The sequence below is a fragment of the Dama dama genome, chromosome 17 (assembly GCF_033118175.1).
Source record: "Dama dama isolate Ldn47 chromosome 17, ASM3311817v1, whole genome shotgun sequence".
Lineage (NCBI taxonomy): Eukaryota > Metazoa > Chordata > Mammalia > Artiodactyla > Cervidae > Dama > Dama dama.
Window position 1 is genome coordinate 62,591,804 of NC_083697.1, and position 15,651 is coordinate 62,607,454.

A 15,651-nucleotide genomic window follows, 5' to 3' on the forward strand; every position below is an offset into this window, starting at 1 on the left:
ACCAGATATAGAATTAAGATATCAAAAAGTACATTAAGATAGCAAAAAGTATTCATTGACTCTTCAAGATAAACTATAAAGTCAAATTGTTCTTTGTCAAATTATCCCAACATATAATCTCCCTCTCAAATTGTGAAAAATCAACTAACTTGGGCTTATTTCCCAAAAGTGATCATTATGTTAAGGCATTATGCAAAACCATTAATTCCACAAAAAAGTAATGATAATAATAAAGGGGGAAAAAGGCGTCATATTCACAATTGTAAAGACTAGGGAAAACATTTTTTGTTTTTGTTTTTAAATGTTAAATAATAGAGTAGAAAATACATAGTTATTATACGAGCTAAAAATTTATGGTCTATAATAAAAAAGACTAAACAAAAACATCGACCTGTGGGACAAAGGGTTGGGAAATGCAGTGATGAATTTAAAGTAAGTTTAAAATCTCTCATTTAATTTTTCTGATACTACTTCATGTATTGTTTCAAACCAGTCTGACACATCTGGACTCCCCTGCTGACTCAGCGGTAAAGAATCGGCCTGCAACGCAGGAGCCACAGGAGACTTGGGCTCCATCCCTGGGTCGAGAAGATGCCCTGGAGAAGGAAGTGGCACCCTCTCCGGTACTCTTGCCTGCAGAATCCCATGGACGGAGGAGCCTGGCGGGCTACAGCCCAGGGGGTCGCAGAGAGTCGGACACGACTGAGCGACTCAGCACACACTCTGATACACGAGTCCCGGTTTGCACCAGCGCCTCACGCGCTCCCGGTCCAGGGACGTGGCAGCCGTGGAGACAAGAGCAGAGGCAGGATCCCACAGACCGTCTGGGCTCACACTGTGCCACCACCCTCCTCAAATCTGTTTCACTTCTCACGTGACAATGGCAAGAGTACATATATTCGGTACACAGAACTCTTCCTACAGGGGCATATAAGGCATCTGTAGCAGTCTGTAAGACATACTATCTATAAGATTATGCACCCAAGGGCTTATTGCACACGGTCTGGCACGCAAGTAAATATCACCTATTATTATAATTACCAATATTTTTAAAAGGGTGAAAATGACAAATAGGCCCAGAACCAAAGCAAACTGTAGAGGCTAGACTTTAGGAGAGTAATGACAGAATACCCACCTGACAAACCAGAGAAGCTGTGGTTGTTTTGCCAACACCGGGAGGACCTGAGAGCAATGCCGCTTTAAAACTGGAGCCATCATCTTTGCCAGCGAATTTACCAAACTTTGCTGTTAGGGAAAAAGAAATTCCAGAATGTTAACCTCTACGACCTAACAGAAATGCAGGAGTGACAGGAATAACTGTGCATTAGGTTAGCATCAAGAGCAGTCCTCCAGTTTCATTGAAAATCTGCAAAATATTTTTTTGCAAAGTTTAAGCAATAGTTTCCCAAGCATTTAGTGAAATTCTACTCCCTACCTCATTTTCACTCAAATAAAAAAACTTCAAAACAATAATTTTATGAGCTTCGTTTCCTACAAAAGCATAGGTCACTGAGCAGACTACCTGGGTTTTGGGAGAACTGCAGGTGACTTAACCCCTGTCTGTTTCCTCCTTTGTAAAATGAGGGGAACAGCAGCGATGTGCCCAGAGGGGAAGCTGTGAGGATGGACGGGCTGAGCATGAGCCTGGCAGGTCTTAATAAATATTAACAAGAATGGCCACAACAAGAATGAATTGAAGATGATGCATCTGCAACTATCCTGCCCAGCTCAACTCCTCCCCTTATCCTGGGGGCCTGGAGCATAACAGGTGTTCAGTACGTACACAAGGGCTGAGAGAGATGGTCAAGCCTACCTCAGGCCTGGGGAAAGGGACTACAGCTCGCCTGAAGCCTCAAAACCTCTTCTTTAGGCACACAGAGCACTTACACCACATTTTATTTGGTTTTGAAAGAGAAAAGGGGTCAGTTTAAGTTTAACCCTGTATCATCAAAATTATATTATTTAAATATTATAAATAAAATAAACTGGCACTGTTGACCCATGTCTAGTGACGACCTCGCTGCGAATAACCCAGCCATCACTTTGGAAATTCACTACGATGCTCACTAAATTTTTCTTTTTTAGTTCTCACACAATATTCCCCAGGGTTGTGGCTGGAAACTTCAGTTCCGATAATAGTTTGGACATTAAATACATATGACCGCTCATTTTCCATGCCTAGCAAAAGCAAGCATGCTCCCGGGGTTCTTAGGCTGCCTACTCCGCAGTGTGCCTCCGCTTTTTCCTTGCACCTTTCCCCCCAGATCTCTCTGGCCCTCTCGGGGGTCTTGCTCTCACATGTCGTGGACCTTGGTACACATGTGCTCTCCCACCTGACGCTCCCCTCCCTTCACCAAGCTAACTCCTTTTGAGTTTCCAAGTCTTAGCTTAGCTGTCCCTTCCTCCAGGGATGGGAATCCCTGTCCGCGCTCTTCCAACCCCTGAGTGCCCTACACTTAACCCTGTAACAGTACTTAGCACAGTACATCTTAATTGCTGGTTTATCTACGTCTCCCTCACTGACTGGAAGATCCTTAAAGGGGACTGTGCTTTGGGTCCCCACTTTTGGGGTCTAGTATGACAGACTGCTTTGGGACCCCACTTTTGGGGTCTAGTATGCCACCGAGGCTCAGAGCAGGCTCTTAATAAATGCTTGCTGAGAGATCAATAACCAACTATTACACTTCCTAACATATGCGTTCCTGAGCAATGACGTGGTGACAGACACACACAAGAATGAATGAAGCGGTAAAATCACCGTGTTTCTTATCTTCGGATGGACTCTTGTGCCAGTTTTGGAGCCAGCGCAGGAGTTTGTTGGCACAGCTCTGGTCGCCTTGCTGTCCGATTACGGTCTTGAGTGAGGTTGGCTTATACTTATCCACCCAGAGCAAACTTTCCATTCTGCTTTCACTGCAGTCATCAGCCAAATTCCTAGCCCGGCCGTCACCATTTGTCTCCTCAGCCGCCTGCTCCTTGAAGTCCAGGCCTCTCTGAGACACACTTGCTTCCTTTTTTAGTGACTTTATAGAGCTTTCCCTTTTGGGAGTCAGTTTGCACTTTTTAGATTCTGATTCCTTCTTAGTTGGACTACTTTTTCTTTTTCCTTGGTGATTTTTTTGGGGTGTTCTTTCCAATTTGGATTTTTCTTTCTTCATCTTAAAAGTTGGAGGAAAAAAGAAATCTGATGAGATATACAGAATTTCTATCCTGCTAAATGTACTCTAGAGGGCAAGCTGAGGTCCCCAGGTGAGCTACTCAACCTGGGTCTGTCTTCTCACAATAGACTCTGCTCTTTGTGGAAATCTCCACGTTCCAAACTTTAAAAAAAAAAAATGAACAACACAGCAAAAGCATCCACATGCAATTTTAAAAATAAGAGTTGAAAAAAATGAAAATAGCTCTTTGAAAGCAATTAAGTATTGTAAAATTAGTTTAAAAAAAAGGATTAAGAATTTTTGCTTTGTGACTAGTTAATATTTTATTCCTCCACAAAAACATTTACACAAATGTTCACAGCAGCATAATTATATTTTATATATACAAATATTATAGCCAAAAAGTGGAAACAACCACTTTTGGCCATCAGATGATGAACAAATAAAACGTGGTATATCCACACAATGAAATACTAATCACCAATTAAAAGGAGAGGAGCACCAATGTATGCTTCAATATAGCTTAACTTTGAAAACAAGGTGCTAGGTGAAAAAAGGTTAAGAGGGCCACATATTACATGTTTCGCTTTATACAAAATGTTCAGAATAGAGCAGTGGTTGCCAAGGGGTGGGTATGAAGAGAGACTGATAGTGGATCAGAGTTTTTGTGGGAGGTGAGCCAACTGTTCTGGAATAGACAGTACTGACAGTTGTACAATCTTGTGAATATACTAAAAACCACTAATATACATCTTAAAACAGGTGAATTTTATGATCTATGAAAACTAAAATTAGTGGGAAATTTGACGAAAAACAAGGTACTAGCATTGTATTAAAGTGTCTCCCCAAGATACTTATCAACTGCAAAAGGAAAAACTGCCACTTCACTAGTGGAAAAACCAGGCAGAAATCACATGACCTAAGCAATAATAAGACATATCAACGTCATGCACAGCTGACAGGATGCCCCGGGGGGGACACAGTATCACTTATATGGTCTTCTTGCCCAAAATGCATAACCTCAATCTCACCATGAGAAATGATCAACAGCCCAACTTGAGAGACATTCTACAAAACAACTGAGTGGTACTCATCAAATCAAGGTCATAAAAAGACGCAGGGAAGACGCCAGAACGCCACAGACTGGGGGAGACTAAGAAGACACACCAACGCAGCGTGAGGTCCAAGGACGACGGGCTAAATGCGAAGTTAACACACTCAGCATCAACGTTCATCTCCTGGTTTTGAGAACTGCACCATGTTATGTAAGTGAACATTAGGGGACGTGGATGACGGGACAATCCAAATCCTTCCCCAAGACTTTTCTAACTGGAATAAACTGGAAGGCCCCTCACCACTTGGGTGTCACGGCTGGGGACATCAAACCTGGGCTGCTGGCACCCCGGGCCCCACACATGGACAGGTATATAGAGGAAATGAATGAAGCTAACACTCGGAGAAGCAGAGAGACGTGTTAAAAGCACTGCAGTCTGTAGACCCAGCAGTCCCCACATCAAGACTTGTCAGGGTTTACTGATGTGAGGCAAAATGGTTCCCTTTTTTGCTAAAGGTAACATGGGCTTCCTTTCTGTCACAACTGAAGAAGTCCTGATATAGTTCTAAATGCAAATGATTTTATCATGCTGATAGCTATGATATAACCTTCAAAGAATTCTTAATCAAGAAGCTCTGCACAGCTTTACTGTAAGAATAAGGAAAATATGGACAGTTGAATCAGTAATTAATAGATGTGGGAAGTACAATGTACTTCCCCTCTTCCTCCTCATACTCCTTTGAGAAAGGTAAAGAAATACATCAATGACAACAGCCTACAGCTGAGTCCACCTACTCAAAAGGAAATAAGGGAAGTTCATTTGCGGCAGGAGGAAAAGTTAATTTTTTAGCCCACAGGCCTGTATTCACCCAAGAAATGTCTCTATGAAACAGGAAAGGTCTATACACCAACAAAAATAAGTCAAGTTCATTTTATACAAACCTCAGCTTCAGCAGCTATTTCATACTTGGACTTCTTGCCTGGCATAGTTCGAATCAGATTCAACAGGCCATCTTCATCAATAATATTTGTCCCCAAGGCTGCTGCCTAATAATTTAAAATGTAAATCATTGAAACCATTACATTCTGTAAAAAAAAATCTGATACTCAGGCTTGTCAGAAGGTGAAAAACCACATTTGTAAACTAGGTAACACTGGAATATTTTTTAAAACAGTATGCATGAAAAAGCATCGTTAAAAAGAAAATAACAGAACCTCCTCTAAGAATGGTGGGTTGGCACCCAGGGTATCACACTGCCCCTTTTGTGGGCTGCTTTCCCTTTCTCTCTACCCTAAAAAGGCTAAAGCCTCGAGAGCCTAAGTCCAGCTCATCACACCCTCTCCCAGGCCCGACTGGCTAGCAGACAATCTCCTCCACCGTCTCCCCTGCTAACAGAACTCCAGTGTGTTCATCTCCAAGGGACGACATGACTGGTCTAAGAATCAGAAGAATCTTCATCCTCCCCAAACTCTATCACTCTGAATGGCCACAGGACAGCTCTGGCCAATGAGACTTAAGTGAAATTCTTTAAGAGGTATTTCCGGGAAAACTCTTACGAGGTCAGTTACACCTAGTGTAACATCTTGCCACTGCTCTCTATTTCCTGCCTTGAATGTGAACTTGAGAGCAGCAGCTACCTTGCAACAGAAGACAACATGCACGAAGACAGAAGTGAAGGATAAAACTAAGTCTAGCTACATCACTGAGGGGCTGAGCCATCCCCAGCAACTGCCTACCTCTGGAATCCTCATAACATAAGGAAATAAGAAGCTGTCTCTCAAAACCAGTTAGTCAGGTATTCTATTATTTGAAACTAAGTATAAAAGAGAGTTTCCAATTAAAAAACTCAAGATGGAGTTCACAGCAGCATATATAGGAATACTTGGGACTAGAAGAAGAGGAAAACTGCATTTGCTTCTATCTTCAAAAAAAGATTTTGGCTAGAATACTACACTAAGAAAGCCAAGTAAACAGGAACTGTGCCTTCAACTAGAAAACCAAAATCCCAGGTCGAAGCCAAACAGCACTTCTGTGGAGAGCAAGTAACGTAGGGAAGAAATCACTTTTCCGTTTTTTCTGCTCGTTTCCCTCTGTGTAGAGGACATTACTACGCATGGTCGCACCCTGAGCCCACCCAGGCAGCAGGCTCTCTCCCTGCTGAGGACCCAGCACTACCCACCTTGTCACTCTTGGATTGACCACTGTCACGACCCATGACCAGGTAGTTTGTTTTCTTGCTGACATTTCCTGTTACTTTTCCCCCATAACGCTCAATTAGAGACTTGGCCTCATCTCGTTCAATGGACTCCAGCACTCCTGTGATTACAAACGTAAGGCCTTCCAAGCAATTTTCAGCTCCCTAAAAACCAAAATGTTCAAGCAGAGAGGAAATTACATGGTAGCTTTCCAAAGAAATATTTGGCATCAAAACTGCAGGAAGTTGACTTTTCTCATTTGACATCATAAATAATCTCAGCATGAAAAAATCTGCAGGAAATTTACAGTGAACACGCAGAAACTGAAATTAAATCCTGAGGAATTCTTATGTAGGTTAACATTTAACAAGCTTATAAAACCAGCAACAAAAAAAATGTATGTTCAATATGGTTAGGAAACCTTATTAAAATTATCCATTCATACTATCCTCACTTTTTAAAAAACTACTAGTTAACTTGTATAACTTTAAGTAAGCAACCAGATGTAATGCACCTACAGAATATCTTGCTTCTGCTAAAAAAAGTTTCAATTCTGAAAAAAACTACACAGGTTTGAGCTCTTACCCTATCACACCATCTCTTGATTGAAAAGTTAATCTGGTAAGACAAAAGACACTCAGCAAAAGAAGGCTAGATGGAAAAGACATTTAATCTTAATTGGAACTGTGTACAGGTATAGATTTTTTTTTTTACTTTCACAATGGTTCAATATGGTATAATCCCAAGCAAAATGAAAACTATATAAAACATTCCAAGTTACTTATTACTTTTGAAAAGAGAATTGAGATCAACATAGACTTAAAACATGCTTGCAAAGCAGCAGCTAAGCAAAATTCAAAGCCTGCCCCAATACAAGCTCAATCCTTCACCATCCAGGTGAAGAACTGTTGTTGGGGGGATAGGGGGAGTGTAGTAAGTCTGTTTGGAGAGAAAAGATTTGACTAACAACATCTCAAGGTCCCCATGACTCTAGGATTGAAATGACCTTGTGGATCTCCCTACCACGCTCTTTAATTCCCAAACTCTCATTGCAGGACCAGCAAACCACCCAATATTCTCAACCTCTTCTCCAATATTCCCTCCACGGCCTTGCTTTCACTGAAACCTGTCCACCCCCTAAGAACACCACTTTGGCTCAAGCCCTCTCAAGCAGAAGCTTTTTTATCTTCCATACAGGAGGCAAGCCTGGCATCTTCCTCCAGCCGCCTCCACAGCCCACTAGCCCCTTCTGGCTCATCCTCTGCCCCTCTTTATTATGGGAACTATACCTCCTTCTGTGATCTGAATCCCCTGCCCTTCTACATTCTCAGAAACCTCATAGTACCTTTGATTATCCTCTTTCTGGGATATCTTCAATCTCTCACTTTCTGGTAGATCAATTCCATCATCAAAAAAAACATGCTTTAAGCATCTGACTCAGTGGTAACGAATCTGCCTGCCAATTACAGAGATGACAGCTCAATCCCGTATCTGGGTAGATCCCCTGGAGTAGGAAACAGCAACTGGCCCCAGTGTTCTTGCCTGGGCAATCCCCCGGACAGAGGAGTCTGGTAGGCTACAGTCCACAGAGTCACAAAAGAATCAGACGTGACTGAGCGACTGACCAACAACAAACCTTAAAGCCACTCACATCTTCCCCCTGAAGCCACCTCCCATTTGTAGCTACAAGTCCTCTCTCTCCTCTCCTGTCACAACCAACATCATCTACTTATGCTGCCTCCATTTCGTCTCCTCCTACTCACTCTTCAACCCACTTCCACCAGGTTCTGCCTCCGTCATTCTATCAAAACTTTTGCTAAGATCACTGAGGATCATCCACATTACTAAACGCAGTGGACAATTCTCAGTCTCCTTAATGACTCTTTAAACCCCCTCCTCCCTCTGCTACTGTGATACCACCTTTACCAGATTTCTCCTACATCTGTGGCCGCTGCTTCTCAGCCTGTTTTTGGGTTTCACCCTCCTCCACTTCATGAGGACGAGGTCCAAGGTCTCTCCTCATTCTGTCCTTGTTTGCCACGTGACATCAAGTCCTTCCAATATTTTCTACATGCCAACAATGCCCAATCTTTTGCATCCCATCGTGACTTCTGTTCTGAGCTCCAGTCCTGCAAAGCTACCTGTCCACTAAATATTTCCATGTGGCTACCTTGCATACATCTAAAGCACAGCATGGTCACAATGAACTCATTATCATCTCCCCAAATCTGCTCTGCCTCCAGCCACATCAGTATCCACCCACAGATGCTCACGCCAATAACAAGGAAACCACCCGATGCTCATTCTCGATTCCCACTCCCAATCATCACCATGTCCTACAGATTTTCCTTTTTCACTGAAGCTACTTCACTTCTCAGCCTGGTCACTGCTACCACCCTAGACAAGTCTCACCATCTCTCCTCGTTGATCTGCCTGTATTTATTCCCCCTCCCTCCACTGCACTCTATATTTAGCAGCCAAGAGTGCTCAGCCTGAAATGCAAATCCGGTCACACTGTTCCCCCACCGACAACTCCACTTAAGGACCAGATTCCCTAAAAGAATCTCTGATTTTTCCCTTAGGGCACATATCACAATTATAATAATGAAGTACCATGAAGGCAAAAAAGCATTAGTCTTGGGACTGCCGTATCCTACTCCCCAATTTGTTAAGGATGGTGACTAATGTTTTCCTATTCTGTTTTGTTTGTTTATTTACTTTCGGCTGTGTGTGGGCTTTTTCCTGTTGTGGTGAGCGGGGGCTACTCTCTGCTTGCAGCGTGAGGGCTTCTCACGGCAGTGACTCCTCCTGGTGCCGAGCACCGGCTCTAGGGCACGCGGGCTCAGCAGCTGCCGTTTCAGGCCCCAGAGCACAGGCTCGGTAGCTGCGGCGCACGGGCTTAGCTGTTCCACGGCATGTGGCATCCTCCTGGACCGGGGGTCAAGCCCACATCTCCTGCATTGGCAGGCAGACTCTTTACCACTGAGCCACCAGGGAAGCCCTGTTCATTTTTAATTATTAATTTTCTGCTACTGTAGACATAGTGAATACATACATGGACCCACAGGCCAGAGGCCTTGAAACATCCTCTCAGTATTCTTACCTTTGGTATTTCTTTGGAGCCCAGAGCTTTGGGACCTTCTCGATTTAAGTAGCTTCGGTAAGCTTGGTAATTACTGCGTCTCTTTTCAGCATCGTCAGGACTTATAGACTTTGGGGAGACAGAAAGAAAACTGAATAAAGTCATACAAAATTAAAAATACATATAAAAAAGTAAGTAAAAATACCTATCAATAAACATTAAGTCACTTCGGTGCTTGATCCTGACACTAACATTTTCAGCCACACAGGTACGCCCCCATCTACACACACCTTACAAACAGCCCTGCCATCAGCCCTTCTTAAACCCCTCAACTCTCCCTAAAGGCACAAACCTCACGGTAGACTGAGCGTACAAGCTAACTTGCTAGCCCCAAGCCACAAAACAAAAAGATGTATTTTATTTCAAAAATTAGTATGAATTTTAAATTCTATTCCATAATATATCATGTGTATTTCAGTGGAAAAATTAATTTTTTCCCAAGTAAACAATCACAGAAGAAAATATACTATTTTTATCCAGTGGCTCTGAATACCCTTAAAGTAACTTATCCCCTGTGCTCCTGGGGTAATAAGCACTACAGTCTGAGAATTAATGGCTTTGTATACACACCTGGCTCAAACGAGGGGCAAGCTATACTCCAAAAAGCAGACACATTCTATATGCTACCACTCTCCCTTCTGGGTCTAATCTCTCCTGTTTCTCTCAAGGGTTCTGACCACGGGTGTGTCTCAGAAAATGCTGGGAAAATCTTTTAAACTTTAATCCCTGGATGCACTCCAAGTTTCTGATCCAGAGATAGGAGGTATAACCAACATGTGTATATTTGGGGAAAGAACATCCTAGGTAATTAAGAACCACTACAAGAATGATCTCTGTCATTTTTTCCACTTCCTAAGTTTACATTATTTTTAACTTGTAAGCCACCTCAAACCCCTCTAAGAGTAGACAAAATACCACTTTTATACAAATAAATGATTTAATCAATAAAGGAGAGTAACTTGCTTTGGTTTTGAGTTAATTGTGCCATAAGCTACAGGCTAATCCTAGACTCTATCCTACTTTTTAACAGTGGTTCTCAAATGATGGTGTGCAACCATATCTGAGAAGCTTGTTGAAATATACCTGCCCAGACCACATGCCCTAGGAAATCATATTTTTAACTAGTGTTATAGGAAAGTACAATGCATGCCAAAATGGGAAAACCATTTATAACAATAATTCTGCAGAAAAAATAACTGAATTATAAACGAATTATAAAAGAAATCTGAAGCACATTCATCTGTGAAGTCAAAATTATTTGACTGAGATAGACTGAATTTATAAAACAGAATTTCATGTTCCCAAAACTACTTAAGTTCTCTGAGTCATTTCTAGTCCAACTTTGAAAAATAAGGCGAATAGCAACAGTATCATTTAAAAACTATTCTGCTTTAATAAAAATAGACAAGCGTCTATAAACTGAACATGTTTAGTGTGTCTGAAGAAAAATATTCATTCTCCAGCTAAGTATTTTGTGAAGAAAAATCTGAGACCAAAAAGTTAATTGTTCCCTTAAGCGTATTTATTAGCACTGACCAAAAAGAAAAGCATCTAGAAATCATCAGCATATCAATTTTTCACTAAAAAATAATGGTGATGAGCACTTAAAATAGATAATATTCTCCTTTTAACTCCAAGTGCCAAAGAGGCTTGAAGGAACAGTGGCTTCTCTTATGATCCTAATAAAGTGGTTTCAAACTGGAGACTCTAAGAAACAATTCTCAAATATATATGAAAACAAAAAAAAACTTCTAAAAATCATTCTACATTACTTCACTGTTTATCCCTCTGAAAATGATTTCAGTATCTCAACACTGTTAAACAGGAGCAAAAAGGCATACATTCAGGACAAATCCAAATAAATTATTTTAATAATAATAGCCAAAATTTATGTAGCACATATTATGTACCAGGCACTGTTCCCAACGGTTATACACATTATCTCATTGTATACTATTATTATGCCAATTTTACAAATGAAGAAACCGAAGCCGAGAGAAGTGACCAGGCCGAGGTCACACACCTGCCGAGCGGCAGGACTAGGACCCAGAACTGGCTCCAGAGCCCAAGTCCAGAGCCACAGTGCTACATTCCTTTCCTCTGGCCTTAGAGGACCCGAGTTCGAAATGACTCTGCCACGTACTCACCAGATGATCTTGGGAAAGCTACTTAAACCCTTTCAGCCTGTTTTATCATCTTCAAAAGTTGAATAATAAAAGTAACTATCTCTTGTGGTGAAGATTACGTGACATATCACCTACAGTATCTGATACACATTAACCCTCAATACATACTGGCTTATTTAGCTATATTGTTCATAATAACCTATATTCTGCAACAGCATCTTTAAATAAGAGAGTATCTTTAAGATACTATAATGCCTTATAAAGTTAGAGACAAAACTTGAAAACAAACCGGACCAACACACAGCACCGCCCCGCCCCCCCCCCCCCCCCCCCCCCAATGATACCCTTTTCGAAAATGTCTACCTCTTTTTTAGCTGGAGAACTTTTGATTTTCTTAGGAGTTCTTGTCTCTTTTAACTCAATAACATTTTCTTTTCGTTTTGAGGCCACAGACTGTGTTTCTTTATTATAACTCTCTTCTTTTTTTTTCAAAAGTGCCAGCTTAGAACTGGCTTTTGGAGAAGTTTCCCCTGTTTTATGAGCTGATGACCTGGAACGTTGCTGGGATTCTCTTGAACCTTCACACTTGGTTTGCTTCTTAGGGCTGAAGTTCTTTCTTTCATCTGAAAATTGCTCTGTTTTTATGAGGAAGAAAGAAAGGATTATAAATGTTGTTTTTGAAAAATGATACCCAATATCAAGATTATTTTTTCATTTTTCAACAGAATAATCTTAGTAGGACATAATGTCATATGGTGACTTCATAATTTTAGTTCTTAAGTTTATACAAAATATTTATTTAAAAAATATTTATTTTTAAAATTAAATATTTGTATATTACTTCTTTGTGTAACCATTTCAAAATAAGAGACCTGCCCTTTTAACTACAAATTATTCATTAATTGAAATGAGATGGTAAACTACATGAGAACATGGACTTTATTCTACAGATAAACTTCAATGATCCAAAATTCACAGAGAAAAGTTACTAATTAGAATATCCTGTCACATAAAAGTTCTGTTTGTAATAAAGTCTGAAAGAATCCTGTGATTTCAAGACTAAAATTATATGAACAGATATATTAATACTTATAAGATTAAGCCTATCTATTAGCATCTAACCACACCAGCACATGGTTAGATATCAGGACCACTTAAAAAAAACTAAAACCTACAGACAACTAGCAGAAGGGCTTCAGATGACCTGGACGATAACGATTCAACTATACGAGCTTGAAACCTCTAGTCTTTTGTCTTCATGTATTGAAGTCCACACACTTGCACTACCACTTGGAAATTAACACGAAGCCAAACAACAATTACAGAGCAGACAGGCATTCTGTACCAGCTAACATCCACACAGTTTGCCAAGCATCTAAGTAGAACATGCTCCGGTACTCCTATGAAATAATGTCAACCTAAGAACACCAGGCAATTATTATACAGAGTGAAGGAAGTCAGAAAAAGAAAGACAAATACTGTATATTAACTGTACGCAATCTAGAAGATGGTACCAATGATCCCATGTACAAGGCAGCAAAGGAGACACAGACGCAGAGAAGAGACTTTCGGGCTCAGTGGGAGGAGGCAAAGATGGGATGATTTGCGAGAACAACACTGAAACATACATTACCGTGCGTAACACAGACAACCCGTGCGAGCTTGATACATGAAGCTGGGCACCCAACCCGTCACCATGTGACAGGCACCCCGCACACAGGTGCCCTGTGACAATCTGGAGGGAAGGGGTGGGGGGGTTCAGGATGGAGGAGACGCATGCACACCTATGGCCAATTTATACTGATGTATAGCAAATCATCACAATGTTGTAAAGTAATTATCCTCCAATTAAAATAAATTAATTTAAAAAAAAAAGAGTATCAGGCAATTATTGAACAAAATGTTTAAACAGAAGGTTACATGAAGTTTCTTCCATAAAGATAAATGTTCCAGCTTACTTTGTTCTGCTAGTTTTACCTTTATGAGGATATTTAGGTTTCTCTGCTTTACATAAATTCACTTGTACAGATGAAAACGTCTCTCTTTCTTCTGCGTCCTTTTCAGCCTAAGAAAATGTAAAAAGTGTCAAATGCAACAACAGGAAAACTTTTACCACAAAGTATGTTGATAAGTCAACCAAAGATTAAGGGTCATCTTCCAAAGTAGCAAAACAATGCAATAAATTTGCATTCATTCTTACACAAAATTTCTGGAGCAGATGAAACATGTTTAATTACTTTTAATTTTACACATGAGGAAACAGATGAAAGAGTATAAAAATACTCCTAAAAAAACTATCCCAGTTGTTCCCCGCTTGTGACTCTGAAAGTGAAAGCCTGTTTCTGCTGCTTTCATCTCAATTCGCAAACTGTTAGCATCATGCAGTTAAAAACTAAAATCTAACCCAAAAGACTAACAACAATCTAAAGCTCAAAAGAAAAACAGAGTACTTTCTCAAAAGAGAAAAAAATGTCCATTCTCTCCACTGCTCTTCAAAACTCCATTTTACAGAAAGGTCACAATTGGGGTGTATGATGCAGTATTCTCAATTTGAATGTCTTTAGATGAAATAATAAGGCTTTTCTAATGACAAAGTCTCCACCATTCCCTATACTGCCTTACATCTGCCTGCTGTAAAATCTCTTAAAATGGTCAGATTGATACTGACAATATTAACAGAGTATGATTCAATAGAAATAAGGCTAGTTTTTTGGAGATCAAGTGCTTAAAGAAAAAAATCTTGATGCTTTCAGAGATCCCCCAAAATACTCACTATTTGAGACTGTCCTAATACAGATCTTAAAGTTAGCTAGCTACAAACAGCAAATTATGCTTTTAAAAAGACAGTAATTAATATTACAGTTATTAAACTTTAGATTCCATTGGGATCTTTATTTATCAGTGTTATTCTCTGAACAAGAACATAAGACCCTCTTTGGGACAGACAGTAAGTCAAAGTTACAATTTGTTTTTCTGTGAAGAAGGGTTCTGATTAGCTTTGGTCCTATCAACCTTCCTTTAGGAAGAATAAGTTTCTCAATGAGCTTCCCCAAAAACATTTTCGTTAACTGAAATAATTTTAAGCATCTCTCTAGAAGAGTTATTCATGGTTGTATCCCCAGAGCCCAGAATACAAAGGTCTGAAAGGAAACACTGATCTGTATTGTACATTCAGAGTGCAAACAGCCTGGTAAAACACTACCTTTTTGGTCTTGGGTTCTTCATCCAACATGGCCAACGTTCTAGCAAACTCTTCATCTTCGTGCAGTTGTCTCTCCAGCTGCAAAAAGTGTCAACACAGTGAGTTGCTTTTTTTTTCTTTTTATAAATAAAAAGCTTTAAAATGTTCGGTTCATGATACTTAAAAGAAACTGGAAAAACATTTTCTAGAAAGTAACTGACATTTTTTCACTTAGAAGTTAAGTATCACAGGTTTGTTTTGCTAAAAGTCAAATTAGACTGCAGAACATATACTGCCATTTTGCAGGCAAGATAGATGGATCTGAGGATAAAGATCCAAGTCTTCAGCTTTTTGTTAATGGTCCCAATGCAATACTTACACATCTCTCATTTCTATTTATTCTAAACTCTAAGAAGGGCTCAGAAAAGAATCATTATCCTAACACAAAAAGCAATAGCGTGGGTGGGGGCACAAAAAACTGAATAAATCAAGAAAATCATATAGTTTCTTTGCACATGACACTAAGATACATACTATAGCAACTACCACTAGTATCATCAAACTTCTATCTTCAATTACTAACTCAAATGTATCTTTTTTTTTTAACTGAAGTATAGCAGACTTAATTTTATACTAGTTTAAGGTATACAACACAGTAGTAACTTAACTGTTTTAACTTCTGAAAATTTAAGTCATTATACCAGAAGTTTTCCTAACATGCTAATAATATAACATACAGACATTCTAGTTACCTCACTGTTATTTCCAAATATTACATTTTTACTTTCAGCTAA

At 40.0% G+C, this 15,651-nt stretch overlaps 2 protein-coding genes across 2 annotated transcripts in view; one reads left to right on the top strand and one right to left on the bottom strand.

Moving 5' to 3' along the window:
- WDR19 (WD repeat domain 19) overlaps positions 1 to 1,141 on the top strand; it is an 86,204-nt gene extending 85,063 nt beyond the window's left edge. The window contains exon 37 of the mRNA XM_061164577.1: positions 494 to 1,141. The gene's annotated coding sequence lies outside the window, so the exon portion shown is untranslated. The remainder of the gene's footprint in view (positions 1 to 493) is intronic.
- The window catches only part of RFC1 (replication factor C subunit 1), a 75,598-nt gene that overhangs the window by 11,566 nt on the left and 48,381 nt on the right, over positions 1 to 15,651 (bottom strand). Inside the window, exons 7-14 of the mRNA XM_061164578.1 lie at positions 14,879 to 14,956; positions 13,654 to 13,741; positions 12,040 to 12,311; positions 9,512 to 9,619; positions 6,393 to 6,572; positions 5,155 to 5,259; positions 2,759 to 3,158; positions 1,136 to 1,245 (exon numbers count right to left, since the gene is read on the bottom strand). Coding sequence (XP_061020561.1) covers positions 1,136 to 1,245; positions 2,759 to 3,158; positions 5,155 to 5,259; positions 6,393 to 6,572; positions 9,512 to 9,619; positions 12,040 to 12,311; positions 13,654 to 13,741; positions 14,879 to 14,956 — 1,341 coding nt within the window. The remainder of the gene's footprint in view (positions 1 to 1,135; positions 1,246 to 2,758; positions 3,159 to 5,154; positions 5,260 to 6,392; positions 6,573 to 9,511; positions 9,620 to 12,039; positions 12,312 to 13,653; positions 13,742 to 14,878; positions 14,957 to 15,651) is intronic.